The sequence below is a fragment of the Drosophila obscura genome, unplaced genomic scaffold (assembly GCF_018151105.1).
Source record: "Drosophila obscura isolate BZ-5 IFL unplaced genomic scaffold, ASM1815110v1 contig_193, whole genome shotgun sequence".
Taxonomy (NCBI): Eukaryota; Metazoa; Arthropoda; class Insecta; order Diptera; family Drosophilidae; genus Drosophila; species Drosophila obscura.
Window position 1 is genome coordinate 729,708 of NW_024542782.1, and position 19,771 is coordinate 749,478.

Sequence of the window (19,771 nt, forward strand, 5' to 3'; positions counted from 1 at the left end):
ATTCTTCAGAAGATGTGGAGAAGCAAGTTGGACTGGGACGAGAGCTTGCCGCAGCCTTTGGGGAGTGAATGGACCCAATTCTGCCAGGATGTTGCCGAAGTTGACCGTGCTGAGTTTCCTCTCTACGTTCTGCAAGTTGGAGCCAGGCTCGAAGTTCACGCGTTTTGTGATGCCAGTCTCGCTGCGTTTGGAACGTGCATTTATACGCGATCGGTTACTTTGGAGTTCAGACACATCTACTTTGTTCGAAATCTCGGCTGGCACCTCTGAACACGATCGGCATTCACAAGTTAGAGCTCTGTGGTGCCGCGCTTCTTGCGCACTTGGTAAGCGAGGTCTTGAGGATAAAAGCGCTCAATTGCAAAGTCTATTGTTGGTCAGACTCCTCTGTGGTGCTTTCGTGGCTGAAAGAAGAGTCTTCGAAATTCAACGTGTTCGTTGCAAAACAGGGTCGATGCCATACAGCAGCTGGCGCAGGGAATGGAATGGAATTATGTCCCGACAGCGTTGAATCCGGCTGACATAATTTCCAAGGCAGCCTCACCTCAGGAACTCTTGCAGTCGTCTATTTGGATGAAGGGACCGGCATTTCTACAAATGGAGAAGGATAGTTGGCCCAAATCTTGTTTTCCAGAGAGAGACCTTCCTGAAGTTCGGCAGAAGGCTCTGCTCACTTCGGCTCGAGTGGACATTTCGCGTAATTTCAAGTACATCATCTCGTTTGGAACGATGCACCGAATCTTTGGATATGTTTTTAAATTTGTCAAAGGATTCTCGTTAAATCCAAAAATTTGTCAATTTGTCACCAAAGCTCACACTGGAGGATATTCGTGGGGGAATCCACATGCTCCTTCGCATTGTTCAAAGTGCTTCGTTGTCTCCAAAGTATAAGGCTTTGACAAATGAAAGTAAAATTGATTCTTCAAGCAGCATTGCATTGCTGTGTCCTGTTCTGGACTGGTTTGGATTTATTCGCATAGGTGGACGACTTCAACACTCATCGCTTGATAATGATGCTCGCCATTCAATTATTTTACCGAAGGATCATTCGTTGACGTTTGCCGTCGTTGAGCCACAGTCGCTGCTCGGCTTGATTCGGTTGCATATTGGCCGATAGGCGGAATAAAGACGGGATCTCGCGCATTGCGGAAATGCATCTGCAGTAAATATCGGCTTCGTCTCCTGAAGAACATAATGGCAGATTTGCCAAGGTATCGAGTGGAGAAGTCACCGGCATTCCCTGTGACCGGGATTGACTACTGTGGACCCTTCTACTACAAGACCGATGTACGCAACAAGGCCCCTCAGAAGTGTTACATATCGGTGTTTATTGGCTTCGCCACCAAGGCAGTATGGCTGGTGCGGGTAAAGAATCTGACGATAGCTTCGGTTCTGGCCGCCCTCAAACGTTTTACGGCCACAAGAGGCATTCCAAGGTGTAATGGGTCGGACAATACGACCAACTTCGTTGGCGCAAGGAATGAGCTGGAGGAACTAAAACGCCTGTTCTTAAGCCAGAATCATATCGACGACGTTCATGCGCACTGCCTGAACACTGGCTTCGATTGGCGTTTCATCCCACCTCCCACCTTGGCGGACTTTGGGAGTCTGCTGTCAAAATGACTAAGCGGCACCTGTACACTTCAGTCGGAACGGGCATCCTTGGTTTCGAAATGGAGGTCCGTGGAGCCGTCCGTCAAGGTCAACGACATCGTTTGCATCTAGGACGAAGGGCTGCCTCCGTTGAAGTGGCCGCTAGCTCGATTCGTCGACGTCATCCCTGGAGCTGATGGCGTAATCAGAGTTGCCGTTCTTCGTACGTCAACTGGTACTACTCGACGAGCTATTACCGAGCTCTGCGTCCTTCCCGTGGATGCTGATGTGGAAGTCCCTGATATTCCGCAGGGGGAGAAGGTTCGAAGCAGCCGCTGGCAACAAGTTCTTTGCGCTATTGGTAGTTGGGCCCGCAACCTTCCAAACGGTCTGTTTTGTTGTTTTTTTTTTTATTTTTTAGGTTTGGTTAATGAATTTTAGCTCCAAAGTTTCTCCATTGATTTTAATGAGCAATACCTTAAACGACGCTTAATTAATGTACTTATACACGAAAAAATAGAGAACACATGATATAAATTTTTTTCGACCTTTCCTGAGTTTTTAAAATCAAAATTTCGTAAAAAAATACCGCACAAAAATAATAATAATTGCATTTCAATGCTTTTTATTTCCCAGACGGTAATCCTAAATCACAAAGTTTTTGGGCTTAACCTCTAGCTGTTTTAATTATCTTTGCAAAATAAAGTTCTTTACAACCAGACATAAGATACTAGAGTTATGTGAAAAAACAAAGCCATACCTCTTAAAAAAGCTTACAAAAAAAATAACAGTTTTCAAAAATTATCTAAAAAAAAGTTCTGCCATAGAAAAAAAAAATATCTTCAAACCATTTCTAAGCCCCAAATCTTTAAGAAAAAGTTGGTTTTGTTCCTTGAGGAAAACTCGTGTCGAGTAGTGTAATTCTTTTTCTATTGTTGATTTATTGGATTCGCCTTTTGTGAATGCCTTAGAGGCATATGCATCTGATAGCTTACCATCGTACTATTGGCTTAGTACTGCTCCACCCGCTAGCATCTGTGGTTAAGCAAAATGATTTTTTAAAACCTGGGAATTGTAAGATTTGAGGGCTTATAAGAGCCTGTTTAAGATAGTTGAAAGCTAAACTGCACTCTTCAGTCCATATAAAAGGTGTATTTTTTTACTTAATCTTAATAATAATAATTATGTAATAAAATGTAAAATGTAATTCTAAAAAATCAGAAGCTAGAAAATGTATATACTGACTAAGTACGGGTATAAGTAGAGTCGCGTCCCCAGAAGGGACTCACACGTGCCTCTCGTTTTTTATGGTTTAGTTTTTTTTGTTTTAATTTTTTAAAATCTCGTCTTTTTTTATATGTTTTTTTGTTTCAGAGGCAGTGCTTTTATTTTTCACATAACTTAAGTATATGTTATCTGGTTGCATAGAACTTTGCAGTTCTGAAAAGCTGACAAATACAGCTATAAATCCTACCGTGACACTTTGCAACTGTAGTTTAACGCCTGGAAGATATTAAGCTTTCAAATTCAAATTTCATAATTTTTTTTGCGGTATTTTTTTCCCGAAATTTCAATTTTAAAAACTCTGGAAAAGTCGAAAAAAAATTATCCTTGGCATGCATTTTTATTTTTAGATAGACGCATTAATTAGGCGTCGTTTAACCTAATCGATACAACCTCATCGATATATGGTTCCTTGTTGTCGATAGGCGATGACTAAAATATCTCAAATGCAATGCTCTCGTCTTGAACAGAGTCGATCGTGTGACCAAACAGAAATGGGAAAAACAGCTCGATTATGAGAAGCTGCCGCTTTGGGCTGACTGCGAAAAAATGCTTAATCGCAGGTATCAGCATCTTTCGGCCGAAGAATCGGCAAAACTAAAGCAGGAGCAGAAAGCTGTGCCAAGCCAGACTCACAATCGGAGCTCATTCGCGTGTTCTACTGCGACTGCTAAAAACCAACAATGCAAAAGACCATTTGTGTACTACTGTGGACTGCATTTGCGCTGCTTGTGGTGATGCAAAGATTCGAATTTGTCAAATCGGCATCGCTCTGCATCAACTGTCTGCAACAAGGACACACTGTGGTACGATGCAAAGCTAGCAAGTTTCGAGTGTGTGGCCGCTCACATCATGCCTTATTGCATAGGAACACAATTGTGGATAAAAGTTTAGCGTTTACTCTCACCCCCAGAGAATTCTTCTCCCCCTCCTATTCAGAATAACCCATTCACTTCGCATGCGGTCCATGCGACAGCTTTGGATAGAGTAATTCTGGCAATAAATACTCAAATAAAGAAGCTTATAAAAGATAATATAATAGAGCCCTCAGTATCCGCATATAACAGCTATTGCTATTAGTACAAAAAAAATTATTACCGGGCAATCCTCAAAAAAAGATGGAAAATGGTAGTTGATAACACTACTCGACAAAATTGAACTTTTGATTTGGGCTGTGAACCAAAATGACTTTTTCTGATAGATTTCGGGATTTAACAATTTTTGTAGTACTTTATTATTTTTTTTATGGTGTAATTTTTTTTTCACATAACTTTAGTATCTTTTATCTTGTTGCATAGAACTTTACAGTTCTGAAAAGCTGACAAACGCAGCTATAAATCCGGCCCAGACCTTTTTGTATCTGCAGCTTTACGCCTGGAAGATATTAAGCTTTCAAATTCAAATTTCATAATTTTTTGCGGTATTATTTTTCGAAATTTTGAATTAAAAAACTCGGGAAAAGTCGAAAAAAAATAGTTCTTAAAAATCTATAAGAAACTAAATTTTGGGCCACAGCCTAATTCTAGTGTTTACTAGTGTTATAGGGGCATAAACAAAAAACTTATAGCCGATAGATTCCCACTACCCAGAATAGATGATATTTTGGATCAATTGGGAAGATCAAAGTATTTCTCTTGTTTGGATTTAACATCAGGTTTCCAACAAATTGAACTAGAGAAACAATCAAGAAATGTCACATCGTTTACAGCAGACAACGGTACACATAGATTCAAAAGATTTCCCTACGGCCTCAAAATTGCGCCAAACTCATTCCAAAGAATGATGACCATGACATTTGCTGGATTATCATCAGCACAAGCATTCCTCTACATGGACGTCTTGGTCGTAATAGGATGTTCCAAAGAGCACATATTAGCACAAATACTGCAGAAAATACAATCTTAAGTTACAACCAGATAAATGTTTATTTTTCAGTCATCAAGGAACTTATTTGGGGCATAAGTGCACAGACAAGGGAATATTGCCAGATGACACCAAGTTCGTATTAATTCAAAACTACCCAGCACCAACATCAGCAGATGAAACAAGAATATATGTTGCATGTTTTAACTAATATAGAAGATTAATTCCAGACTTTGCGTAACATGCTCGTAATCTAACAAGATTAAGTAAAATCGAGAAGGAACGTGTGAGTTGCTTCTGGGGACGCGACTCTACTTATACCCGTACTCAGTCAGTAAATACATTTTTAAGCTAACGATTTTTTAGAATTTAAAAATTAAAAAAAATTTGCTACATCTGTTATCTACATCTACAATGTATATTATACATCTAAAATGTAGATTTTACATGTACCATTTAGATTCTACATCTTCTCCGCTGGGGGTTGCTCGCGCACTGAACGCGGCAGAGTGTGCGAGCGAGAAAGAGAATCAGTAGCGTGGGAAATTAACAGCAGTGATGGGAGTCGAATATGTAGAAGATCGAGAGTGCAGGTAAATGTTACAATCCATCGGTGATGAAGCTGGAATCGCCTATTCCAGAAACTGTTTTTGATGATTTGCTTTTCCGAAACTGAAGTTGATTTGTAAAACTGGACGTTATTAAATGCAGCTGAGAACCAGAATCTAGAAGCGCTCGGCAAGAATCGAATGCTCCAGAACGATCTTTGATCAGGACAGTGGGCAATAATACATCATAATTGTTGAGATCTTGCAGCAGAGCGTTAAGTGACGCTGGACGACTCAGATGGGAAAGAGGACGGTGACCTGACTCTGATAGTCAACCCGTCGAGATAAGTTGAGCTAGCCACTCATAACGTTGAGGGTGCTGCAGCTCAATTTCCATAAAATCAAGCTCGCATCGACGGAGCTCCTCATTGCTATGGAGCAAGGGCCCGTCGATATAGCTTTCGTCCAGGAGCCATGGATTGCCTCTGGCAATGCTGTGGCTGGACTAAAGTCCTCTAATTACAACCTTATCCAACCACCATCGGTAAGCAGTACAAGAACCGCCGTACTCGCACGAAAGGGCATCCATGCTTACCTATTGTCTCATTAGAGCACTTACGACCTGACTGCGGTGATGCTAGAAAGCGAGGAAAAGCACCTTATGGTAGCTTCCGGCTATATGGCACACGACAGGCCAGCTCCGGAAGCCAGCCCGAAAGACCAGCAACTTCCTGTTGGTACGGACGACAATTCCCGCCATAGCGTGTGAGGAAGCCCCGATATCAACGACAGAGGTGAGTCACTCATAGACTTTATATATTTGAAAAGACAGTTACATCGAAGCTCGCGACTCGCCAGGGCACAGTGAAATCCGCGGAAGACATAGAAACGTCCATAGAGATTCTATCCAAGAAACTACTCGAACCGGAACTTATCGCTTCAAGATAAAAAACCTCAAAGAATTTTTCAAAATCGCCAAATAGGTGAACGATGAGACAATCAATGAGAAATATAAAACCCTACTCAGGCCACATAGAAACTCGAGGAGAAACTTCTGCTAGACTCCGAAAGTTGCTATCAAAGCAACCTACCATACAGAGTCAGCTTAAGCGAAAGGACTGACAGTGGACTGAGGGCAGTGAAGAAGCCCTAACAGCACTAATGGAAGCTCACTTCCCAGGATGCCCCGAGGTTGCCGACGCTAAAACGCATCAAGACATAGCAACTGAAGATCAGCACCCCCCAACGGATCTCATATCCTCTTAGAGAATCCACAGGTCCATAGACTGTAGACGGGTGCATTCAGAGTGAGGCACCGCTTCCATGGTAAAGGGGGCGCACAGAGGCACACCTCAAGTCGGGGTCCTGCCGCCCCTCCTGTGGAATCTGGTGGTCGACGACCCAATAAAGAGAGATTCGAGAGGAGAGCCCCAAAAACAACGTCTTATGCGGATTTCATAGGCATAGTTATTACGGGAGTTGGTACATCGAAGCTCAGCTCCATAATGGAGTCAACACTCAGGGAGATATGTGAGTGGGTGGAAAAAGTAGGACTTAGTATCAAAGGGCTCAAGACGGACCTCATTCTCTTCACCAAGAGATACAACGTGCCGGCATGGTTCCCTCCAAAAATCGACAGAGCCAGGTTGACCCCAAAAACACAAGTCAAATACCTCGGCATTGTACAGGACAGCAAGCTGGTATGGAGGCCCAATGTAGTGGAAAGAAGCATCCAAGAAGATGTTTAGCACATGGGGCCTATCACCTGCTTTAATGCACTGGATCTACATCTCGGTGTTCTTAGTGTGGTCTTAGTGTGGTGGCAGGCTAAGGAAAAGAAGACATAAGACGAGCATCACAAGGGCGCTGAGGTCAACCCTAACAAAATTACTCGAAACAATACTCGGAGTCGACCCCCTGGACATCTACGCCGAACTGATTGCAGGAAAGGCAGTACAACGCCTATCCGAGATATGATAGTATATCTGACTACATGATCCTCAAAACTTGCCTGGACGTCGAAACAACCTCATTCATGGGACCCGACGACTGGAAAGAGGGTCGGGACCAGACCCAAGATCCCAGATCCTGACCCAGATGCGGCCCTGTTCATGGTTCTAGGATACGGGGGGATCAGGAGCAGTGATGCCGTTTCAGCCTTTTTTCGGATAGATCTGTCCGTTTTTAAACTGCTTCAGCCTGAAAAAATGCCAAACATCCCCTATCCGGAAATATATCCCGTTTTGAGTTTAATTTGACCTTTATAACCTTTAATGATTTTTTGCTAAAATATGTGCAAATTTTACCCAATTTCAACAAAATCGCATTACATTTATACATACTGTAAAGAACAATGGCTCTAGCCACGGTTCTCCACAAATAGCGGTGTGTCAGCACCTCCCCCTTACGTAATCACTGTAATTTAAGCCAACACCAACACTCTTGATCATTTATGTCCACGCGCCAATTCCCGGTCTTTCCACCTCTTACGCTATTTCGCAATCAGCGAAGACAGCACTAAATTCTCGGTCACTCACTTTTTTGCGCTATTTCGCAAATATTTTTTTTTTCAGAGGTAGTGCTTTTATTTTTCACATAACTTAAGTATCTTATATCTGGTTGCATAGAACATTGCAGTTCTCAAAAGCAGACAAATGAAGCTAATAAATACGACCCAGACACTCTGTATCTGCAGCTTAATGCCTGGAAGATATTAAGCTTTCAAATTCCGTCTATCTAAAACTAAACATGTTGGCCAAGAATTATTTCTTTTTTCGACTTTTCCCGAGTTTTTAAAAAATTATGGAATTTGAAAGCTTCCAGGCGTTAAGCTGCAGCTACAAAGTGTCTTGGTCGGACTTATACCTGCATTTGTCAGCTTTTCAGAACTGCAAAGCAGTTGGTTCTATGCAACCAGATATAAGATACTTAAGTTATGTGAAAAATAGAAGCACTACCTCCGAAAAAAAACATTAAAAAAATACCAGATTTTAAAAAATTCTTTAAAAAAAAAACTAAACCATAAAAAAAAACCGTAATTCGTTAAAAATTTTTAAACTCCGAAATATATAAGAAAAAGTAATTTTGGGCCACAGCGTAAATGTCGTGTTGACTAGTGTAATTCAATTCTTTTTCAACGAGCAATGGCTCTTATCGTTTTACGCGATTACCATTTTGTTTAAAGATAGCGCTGAATTCATTTCAAATAATGATGACGGATAATGGATGCAAGTAAGCAAGCGTGGGGAGCGGTTTTGACTTATAACCATAACGGACTCCAACTTCCAGTTGCATACGCATCCAGATCATTCACTAAGGGCGAAAGTAACAAGAGTAAAACTGAACAGGAACTAGAAGCAAATAATTTGGCAATAACACATTTCAGATCATACGTTTATGGTAGACATTTCACTGTCAAAACAGATCACAGACCACTTACATATCTATTTTCAATGGTAAACCCCAGTTCCAAATTAACACGTATGAGGCTTGAACTAGAGGAATATAATTTTACAGTAGAGTATCTAAAGCAGCGATGCCCAGGCCCATTGCCCTCCGAGCCCTTTTGTTTTTGTAATTGTCCTCAGCATAGGAAAGCAATTCTTGTATGCATACACAGTTTTTGCTGTGTGCCAGCATATCGAAAGACCAACACATGCAAACATCTTTGTGTGTATGCGATCCGTCCAGCAAAAACCGGTTTTGTCTCTTCTCTGATTGGTGTTACCCGACTTTTGTTATGATTTTGTTGTTGTCTTTTCTTCGAGATTTCACTGGGAGTATTGGTGAGTGCCCTGCCGTAAGCTGACTTTGGGCATCGCTGATCTAAAGGGTAAAGATAATCATGTAGCTGACGCGTTTTCAAGAATAACCATCAGAAAACTACAAAACATAACGGAAAAAAATAAAAAGGCTTGAAATGCAAGTTGGCATATATAAAACGAGAAGGAACGTGTGAGTCGCTTCTAAAGACGCGACTCTACTTATACCCGTACTCAGTCAGTATTTTTACATTTTTGAACATATGATTTTTTAGAATTTTAGAATTAAAAAAAAAATTTTACATTTAAAATTTTTTTTCTACATCTGTTATCTACATCTACATATACAATGTATATTATACATCTAATATGTAGATTGTACCTGTACCATTTAGATTCTACATCTCCTCCGCTAGGGGTTGCTCGCGTACTGAGCGCGGCAGAGTGTGCGAGCGAGATGGAAAATTAGATGTGTTGTCGTTGGCAGGAGGGGGCAGGGGAAGAAACTGAAAATTAATTTCGTCATTCTGGCTATAATAATGATCCGATCTGATTCAGATTCGGCAATCTGGTAGATATGGGCATTCTCTACGATACTGCGTTTTAGGTTTTATCATATCTTTAAAAATGTGCCTGCCACAGATTTTCGTCTTTTATGGGGGCAAAGGGGGCGGGGCGAAATTTTGAAATACACTTGTAGCAGTGGGATATCACATGAGTCCGGAAACCTAATTTGGTTGCCCTAGCTCTTATAGTCTCTGAGATCTAGGCGCTCATCGAGACAGACAGACAGACGGACAGACAGACATGGCTATATCGACTCGGCTATTGATGCTGATCAAGAATATATATACTTTATGGGGTCGGAAACGTTTCCTTCTCTGCGTTACACACATCCACTTTTACCACAAATCTAATATAACCCTTAACTCTTTTTTGAGTACGGGTATAATTAGCCAACTCAAAGTGGCACCGTGGGAAAATATCTTTGAACACGTTTCAATTGATAATTTTATAAAAATGGGCAATAAAATATTGATTTCATTACTCTCAGATGATAGCGCTACCAAACCCGGTGACCGTAATAAAAAATGAACAAGAAAAATAAGCTATTTTCCCTATATACCATGTACGGATCTCTGGCTGAAGTAGACGGGGGAACCAACAGAAAACTAATTTGTTCATTCTGGCTATAATTATAATCCGATCTGATTCAGATTCGGCAATCTGGATATGGGAATTCTCTATGATACTGCGTTTTTAGTTTTATCGTATCTTTTAAATTGTGCCTGCCACATATTTACGTCCTTTGTGGTGGCGGAAGGGGGCGGTGTGAAATTTTAAAATACACTTGTAGCAGTGTGATATCACATGAGTCTGGAAACCAAATTTGGTTTCTCTAGCTTTTATAGTCTCTGAGATCTAGGCGCTCATCAAGACGGACGGACGGACGGACAGACGGACATGGCTATATCGACTCGGCTATTGATGCTGCTCAAGAATATATATACTTTATGGGGTCGGATACGTTTCCTTCCCATCCACTTTTACCACAAATACATTATACCCCTTAACTCTTTTTTGGGTACGGGTATAAAAATACCGCAAAAAAATAATCAAATTTGAATTTGAAAGCCTTATATCTTCCAGACGTTAAGCTGCAGTTGTCAGCTTTTCAAAACTTTTCTATGCAACCAGATATAAGATACTTATGTTATGTGAAAAATAGAAGAACTACCTCTGAAAAAAAAACACGAAAAAAATACCAGATTTTAAAAAATTGTTTTTATAAAAACTAAACCATAAAAAACCATAATTTGTTAAAAAATTGTTAATCCCGAAATCTATCAGAAAAAGTCATTTTGGGCCACAGCGGAAATGTCTTGTCGACTAGTGTTATAATTATCTTGTATAAGGAAGATGTAGTTTGTTGTGGTTCTGAATCATGGCTAGAGTACAGGTAATAGACAAAATGTTAGGATAAATTAATTTATATCGGTTTGTTTTGTTCATGCCCTTTACGTTGACAGCGAAATATTAACAACCATTACTCAGGCAGGTTTCCTAGAACTTTAATAAAGTTTTTACTAATTTGAGGTCGCTGATTTCAAATCTCATATCCAATTTTATACCCGTACTCAAAGAGTTAAGGGTATATTTTCAGTAAAAGTGGATGTGTGTAACGCACAGAAAAAAAACATTTCCGACCCCATGATGATTGCTATGGAAGATGAGTTACAGGCAGTAGGTTATACTAGGACGGGACTGATTCTGATACTGAACTTTATTGAACAAAAGCATATACTTATAAAGCTATCAGTGATAATCTTATTTTATGGGAAAAGTAGTGACAAGGCTCCCTGTGAGTATGTATTTTTAGATATGTTGCACTTACCCAATGCGGCGGATCGCATTTGGTTGCATGAACATACGTAGGTACTTGACCGTTAGACAGTTTATTGCTTGATCTCATTTTAATTTTCGTGTAGTCCTATTTGAAATATATGAAATGACATAGACAATTCTAATTATGAGTATTTGCATGAGACAACGTTTAGTATTTTCTTGTAATATTATGTAGATTTAATTGAGCGACTCAACATTCTCCCGGCTGTTGAACTGGTGTTCAACCATCACCCAAGTTGACGGGAAAACGGCGTGGCTTTGGAATAGGTGATGATGATCCGCGCGGTTCTCCTGAGTTCCTCGATTTCCATAATTAAAGCTCCTTCGCTAGGGCAGCATAAGAAGCAATGTGATGATGCTCCACTACATATTGTGAGTTCATGTGGCAATTTTGACCATGGACTGTTACTAATTTCTCATCAAGCTCTTGATATCCTGTACCCGTTGATTGGTTGTACAGTTGCAAGGTTGGTGGCGAAGATGGTCTGGCTGATAAGCTTACGTTGCCAAATCGGGTTGTAATGAACTGTTTCTGTCCGTTTCTGTTTCAGCGAGGCTGGTTCAGCGGCCGACGCGCTCATGCTTGCTGGTGGCTATGTGTCCGACCCGGCTCGCGCCTAATCCACGTACACAGCTCCGCACACTCCGATTCTCTTTCGACCGCCTTGGCGATACAGCGTTACCTATTGGCCTTCCTTTGGCACCTCGCAGACCTTTTACCCTCTGCTGGGCCTGTTGGTATGGTCACTTTGATCCTTCCTTGGACTCTCTGGGTGACTCTACTTTTTATACAACTACTCAAAAAGAGTTAAGGGGTATATTGTATTTGTGGTAAAAGTGGATGTGTGCAACGCATAGAAGGAAACGTTTCCGACCCCATAAAGAATATATATTCTTGATCAGCATCAATAGCCGAGTCGATAGAGCCATGTCTGTCTGTCCGTCTGTCCGTCCATCCGTCTTGTTTGTCGGCTAGATCTCAGAGACTATAAGAGCTAGGGCAACGAAATTTAGTTTCCAGACTCATGTGATATCACACTGCTACAAGTGTATTTCAAAATTTCGCCCCGCCCCTTCCGCCTCCACAAAGGACGAAAATCTGTGGCAGGCACATTTTTAAAGATACGAAAAATAGGAAAACGCACTATCGTAGAGAATGACCATATCTACCAGATTGCCCCAATCTGAATCAGATCGGATCATAATTATAGCCAGAATGAAGAAATTAATTTTCTGTTGCTTCCCCCGCCTACTTCAGTCATAGACCCGCTACACTATCTCTTTCTAGCTCGCACAGCGTTCAGTACGCGAGCTACCCCTAGATACATTTAGAATCTACATGTTAGATGTAGAATATACATAGTAGATGCAGATAACAAATGCCGAGTCGATATAGCCATGTCTGTCTGTCTGTCTGTCTCGATGAGCGCCTAGATCTCAGAGACTATAAGAGCTAGGGCAACCAAATTTGGTTTCCAGACTCATGTGATATCCCATTGCTACAAGTGTATTTCAAAATTTTTTCCGATTCTTCCGTTCGCGGGATGGTATATGCAAGTTTTAAAATAAACTCCATTCATCTTATTCTTGCATGCAATTGGGAAATGCCATATTCGAAATTTTCCTCTTTAATTAAGGAATTATTCAAGTTTTGAAATTCCTTTTGTGTTTTTTTGCAAAAAGCGCATGTCAAGGTCGATTTTGTATTTGTTAGTTCGTTTAGAACTTTTCCATCAATCATAGTAAGGGAAAATTCATAGTTCACAGTAATGGTTGGATCTATACTCGAATTCCAATAATCCTGGCTTTATATATTCCATCTGATTCTTAATATCAGTCACTGTGGACTTTATTAATTCTGAAGATTCCTTGGCGTATTTAAATAATATCGGCCGACGAAGGTCGGGGATTTTTACAATGTTCAGAAGCATCCGATTTTAGCCTCAGGGGGACAAGAGAAGTCATAAACAAGTTGGCATCTGTAATGGATTTATCAATTGTTTCTATTATTTGCTTATATGCACTTTGTCCTGAAGATCCATCACATCCCCACTTGCTGATCAATGTGAGATTTCGCGGAAGACTCTCAATCTGATGGTAAGGTAAGCTTTTTATGAGCCGATTCGCAGTGTGGTCCACCAGGTCTTGCAGTTTTACTTTCGCTGATATTGAATATTTATCCTTAGATATTCCCAAATCCATAAACAATGCCAAAGCCTCTTCAACGGTGTACGGCCTTAGTTGTGAATTTGGCGGCGTGACGATGCTCTTGTTTTTTCTCTTAAGTCTAATCGGGCTTGCCTTCGAAACAGATTTTGTGATATGTGACCTCTTGTTTTCCTTGTCGTTCGTATATTTGATTGACAGCACCTCCGATAAGTGACCCGTAGCTATATGACATGTTGCATCTACAAGTTTTCTCTTTCTTGTATAAGCTGAAAACTCTTTCAGGGTTTTGATTGGTCTTCCTGTATATCGTCCTGTGGACGTGGAGGGTCCATCATCTAGCAAGTGCTTTCCAACTAACCAGGTTGCTTTTTTTATTACGATGCGAGATCTCCCATTTAGTTTTAATACAAGTATATGCAAGTTTAATATTGTTTCCTATACTTATATGCTGCTCTGGGTTGTCCGATACTACATTTATTTCAACAAAAAAAGCTTCCTGAAATTGAAGTTCTAAATAGTTCTAAAAAGTTCTAAATATTTCATACAATTTTATATTTCCATCGCAATTTTCACTGTTTATACACAACTTAATGGTTTAGAAGTCAAAATAAGACTATGGAGCTGTACAAAAAAGACATCAATATATATACATATGAATATACCATCCTTTGGCAAAATAAAAAGCAGGTTACAAAACTTGGTCAAATGCAGGTCAAATATAAAAATCCAATCTGCATAAGCAGTGCTAAAAACTGGTCAAAAAGGTAGGTCGAAGTTTAAAAGGCTTACCTGCAAATTGATTAATAGCTAACAACATAATTTATGTATCGAAAACTTAAAAATGATTAAATTATTGAGTGTACCTGAGTATATAGTTTCATTAGTACATTAGTACCTGCTTTTTTTGTTTTTCGACTTTGACCTGAATTAAAAAAAAGTATGTTTTTGTATTCCCGAAATTTTTTTAAACGTGCTCTTCGCATAATCCTTTACATAAAATTAAAAACCCTATCTGCATTTTTGCGTTGTTTGTCTTCTACATCGATAAAAACTTCAAAATTGTGATTTTGTTTGGGAATTAGAGCTGCGACAGGCCATTTTTTGCAGTTTTTCGTGCGAGGTAGCGTCACTGTTATCGATGTATACGATTTTTTTTTAAACTTGCATTTTTGAAAACTCTGGAAAATTTTCTATCGGATTTGTGTTTTGAATTTATCTAAAGCGTTAAAAAAATTCATTGACTTTGTCATATCTTTGCGGCTGAGGCCCCACTGTGCGTCCTTTAAAGTATTGTTCATAAAAATCTATAGAGAAACGGCTGAGCTCAAATTGGATGACCAACCCTCCGAAAATCACATTTTAGAGTTTGGAAAACTTATGGCACTCCAGGCATTCTGATTTAGCCATTTTTGAATTTTTTCATGTAGCAAATTTGGAATTACATACCAAGTAAACTCGCAGTGCTTGGTGATATATAAAATGGGGTACATTTACTACAACAATCGTACCGTTGGAATTCTTTGGACAATTTTAATTATTAGTAGCTTATATTGTTAAAAAGTTCATGTCTGAAAATAAAACCATACCCAATAAACATATTTTTTTTATTAATCCAGACGCTGTAAAATATTAGAAAACTTAAACTTTGATTCGCTATATCTTCAGGTATATCCCTTCTATCACCACTCATTAAATATGCTGTGAAAGGTGGTAAAATTTTCTTGTCAATTTTTTGTTTTGGGCACTTTCATAATTTTTACTCAAAATCTGAAGCTCATATACCAACAAAAATAAAAAAAAACATTGACAAGAAAATTGTACCGCTTTTCACAGCATTTTTAATTCGTGGTGATAGAATAGATATACCTGAAGATATAGCGAATAAAAGTTTAAGTTTTCTAACATTTTTACAGTTTTAGCAACTAGTAACAGAGGCCTTTGTCAAAATATCGTATATTTCAACGTTGGACTCAATTCGGCACCCCTAAACGTATTCCTATAGGGCTAAAACCTTTCATTTTATTTCATTTTACAATTTAAGATTCCGAGACCTTAAATTTCGACATATTTTTTTCGCCAAGTTGTATGGTCGCAACCCTATTATTCATACATATGTACATAGCTCATAAAGTATGGAAAACCTTATGCTCACAAAAATAAAAACCAGGTTGGCTGGCCTTAAATGGAGAAATAAACTTTATGTTTAATAAGGGTTGATATCAGCACGACGAAGTAGTAACCATTTAAATTACACAGCATACATATGCACATTTGATTGCCTATATGTATGTACATTCGTAAATGTTTACTTTTCAGATTGAAAATCGTTTCGAGATTCAGAGACGGGTAATTTTGTAATTTATTGCATTGTAAACGCCCCTTTACGAGGGTTGCGTCTCCCAACAAAAGGGACGTGATATTTTTTCCTAATATGTACATAAAAGCTTTTACAAATTACTCCCAAGGGACCAATTTTCAGGTTACTTATTCTTTATATCATAGTATTTTTTTCCTGCACCTCCTATCTGTCAATTTATTTAAGGTTACACTACTCAACACCATTTTTATACCCATACTCGAAAAGTAAAGGGGCATGTAAGATTTGTAGTAAAAGTCGATGTGTGTAACGCAGAGAAGGAAACTTTTCCGACCGCATAAAGTATATATATTCTTGATCAGCATCAATAGCCGAGTCAATATAACCATGTCTGTCTGTCCGTCCGTCCGTTCGTCCCTCCCGATGAGCGCCTAGTTCTCAGAAGCTATAAGAGCTAGAGCAACCAAATTTTGAACTTAGTCTTCTATGATATCACATTGTTAAAATTGTATTTCCAAATTTTGCCACATTCCCTTCTGCCCAGAGGACGAAAATAAGTGGCATCCACAATTTTAAACAAACGGGAAAACAGAATACGCAGTACAATAGAAAATGACCATATTTATTAGATCTATCGAATCTGGTTCAAAATATTCCCCATTTTAGCAGACCAGGTCAAACTGCCGCTTATTGTTTTTCTAATAGCTGGAAAATTGACAATTCATAGTAATAAAAAACAAATATATACATACTAGGGGCAAGCCCCCTGCTCGCTCCAATTGCTTCGCTCGTCCGCCAACCCCCAAGTCTTCTATGTCATTTAATAGATCTTTATTAAAAAGTTATTTTTGCTTTGTATTTGTATCATTTCATTCATATTCATAAACAAAATAATCTTGTATTATTTTCATTTAATCGAGAAGCACATCAGCATTTTGAATTTGATGCCATATCGCTGCTTTTATTCACATACTTGAAAATGTATTTGATAGATTTCACTGAACTGCAGAACTCAACATTAACGTGAGCATTGAATTTTTTGCTCAGGAGAGGAGAATTTGGTAATACCACTAAGCAAACAACACATAGAGGCGTCAAATCGACTAAAAACTGCCTGCATAAAATTTTTGGACGATTGGCTCCCAGGCCTTCGGTCGGGAGCCGATAGCTTCGCGAGGGCACTCGGCTTTCTCCGGTTTGAGCCGAGAGAGACCGCCTTTGCAGCTGTGTCGAATATAAACCGTGTGCGTGTGTAGCTATCAATATTTCTTCTTTAATATATTGGATATCCATCGACGTTTGTGCTCGTCTCATTGGTGAGACGTTTTTGCCCATCAACTGTATACATGAATAATGAATCTCGTTAAAGACTTCAATTTTTGTTTGATGAATAATTTCAAAAATAATTCCTTGTGCTGATTAAGTAATTCGTCCAGTTTTCCAACTATTCGCGTGGATATTGCCGAACTGAGGTTATGGTAACTGCAAAGTGCATCTACGCTATTGGCGAGTGAGCGACTTTCGTCCTCACCACCCATGAACTATATTTGTAAAAACTAATGTGCTTCGTTTGGGATTGGAAGCAATGAGCCTACTTTGTGGTACACTTGTCCTTTAATTTTAAATGTGGAATTGTATTGTTGACCATTTTCCGCAGTATTCTTGACTATTTCCGTTGCTCCGAAGGTTGTCATTTGAAAGCAGGAATTGAATTTTCGAATGTACTTGACGAAGATGTTTAAATCAGGATCCGTGCCGATGAGCAAGCTGTTCAATGGTTCCGGTGGTGTAATAGTTTGAGGTTTGCACTTTTCCTGATGCGCAACACATACCATTTGACTCATGTCTATATTTGACAATGGGAACGTTTTTTTTTCAAGCCTAGTACTCAGACGCGCTAAATTTTCAGTCGACCGAAAGTGCTATATATTCCGCACGGTGCCTAGTGTGACCTAAGGTGGCAAAATGTATGCTCTACGGTTACACTGTTTAGTGTTTGTTTACAAACAGAAATCTGTTTGAATTTCAAATGTTTTGCTAAAGTAAGCAGAAATATCTTATTTGTGGGCGCTGTGGAGCTGGAGGGCGATAATGCACACGGCACTATTGAATAAATCCGATCCTGCAGGAAAGATATTGCAATCAACATGGTTTTAATCTTCTTTTTAAAGATTAAAATGAGTAAAATTAATAAATAATAATGTCCATATAATCGGTATTCATTCGACTCCCTAATTAAATTTAATTTATCTTCATTATTGCACTTTTTTAGCTGGCTTGCACTTGTTTCCTTCCATATTTAATGTGATTGTGTTGTGTGTGGTGTGTTATTTTTGTCGTGTCATTAGACGACGGAAGATGAAAATTTTCAATGTTCCGATCGAGATGGGAAAATACCATCGGTTGCTTTTCTAGTATGTATCGAATGGCTTTTTCTCGGAACTGAGTACCGATCTGCGAAACGCCTGCTACGAAATTTTCGGTCGACCAAAAAACAGGGATGATTTCTTATCGGTTTTCATACGAATATCATCCCTGATTTCGGTCGACGGAAAATTTAGCGCGCCTGAGTACTAGGCTTCACCAATTAACACTTTCTGATGTGCGGAATATTCAATATCTGGCTCGTATTCGAATACGAGACGAAGGAACGAAGCGTATGTAAATGCTCTATGTTCTTGTTGGCGTTGTCGGTCAATTTCTCTGATATTGTCAATTGTAGCGACGCCCGACGTCACCGATCCAATTTTTTTTGTTCATTTCGTACCTCTTGTGATTGAGATTCACGCATGTGCGATATGCCATCACGCACATTTTCGATATCTTCTTCGACTTGTTGGACGGTTCTTTCTCATCTACTATGCCACATGAATGTTCCATTATTTGTTCGACGGTGCAACTGGGACCTCCTGTGTTCATGGCAATTTTCATTGTAGTACAATTAGAAATTATAAAAATTCCCACACAAGCGTAATAAACACAAAGAAAGATATTAAATCGAGATTATGACACAAAACACACTGACAACTAATCAGAGCACTATTTACCCAAAAACACTAAAATCGTTATTAAAAGGATATGGTTGGAAATATGAAAATAAAAAATAACACTAGTCGACACGATTTTGTCTCAAGGAACAAAACAAACTTTTTCTTAACTGACTTTAAAAGCTCAGGAAAAGTCGGGAAAAAATTATATCCTGCGTCTTTTATTTTTTTTTATATTTGTATTAAATAAGCGTCGTTTAAGGTATTGCTCATTAAAGTCTATGGAAAACCTTTGATGCTAAAATTCGTTAACCAAACCTAAAAAATGGAAAAAATTAACTAAAAATACCTTTTGAAAGGTTGCGGGCCCAGCTGCCAACTGCTTCCTGTGTTTATGGGATAGTAGAGCTAGAGAACAGCATTACTCGAGAAAACTCTGGCCAAAACGGGACTAACATACTTTGGAAAATTAAAACGTACAGAATGCAGCTCTCATGAAATTGAAAGACGTTATTTTACCATCATTACACATTAAGCTGGGACTAATGAAACATTTTTTAAAGCACTGGATAAGGAAGGCGAATCGATGAGCCACCTAAAAACTGTTTTTCCACGGCTGTCGCTGTCAAAAGTTAAAGAAGGCGTATTTGATGGCCCCAAATTCGAAAACTACTGAAGGACCATGGATTTAAAAATATTTTATCTAAGAATGAAAAAGCAGCTTGGAACTCCTTCTGAATGGTAGTAACAAACTTTCTTGGAAACAGCAAGTCTGATGATTATGTTAATATCGTCCAAGAGCTAATTAAGAAATATAAAAATATCGGGGCAAATATGTCACTA

At 39.1% G+C, this 19,771-nt stretch overlaps 1 protein-coding gene across 1 annotated transcript in view; it reads right to left on the reverse strand.

The window, feature by feature from the left end:
- The window catches only part of LOC111077529, a 76,091-nt gene extending 57,084 nt beyond the window's left edge, over positions 1-19,007 (reverse strand). Inside the window, exons 1-2 of the mRNA XM_022371839.2 lie at positions 18,989-19,007; positions 18,709-18,850 (exon numbers count right to left, since the gene is read on the reverse strand). Of these exons, the coding sequence (XP_022227531.1) occupies positions 18,709-18,821 (113 nt within the window). The 5' untranslated portion in view covers positions 18,822-18,850; positions 18,989-19,007. The remainder of the gene's footprint in view (positions 1-18,708; positions 18,851-18,988) is intronic.
- Between the last annotated feature and the right edge of the window lie 764 nt (positions 19,008-19,771).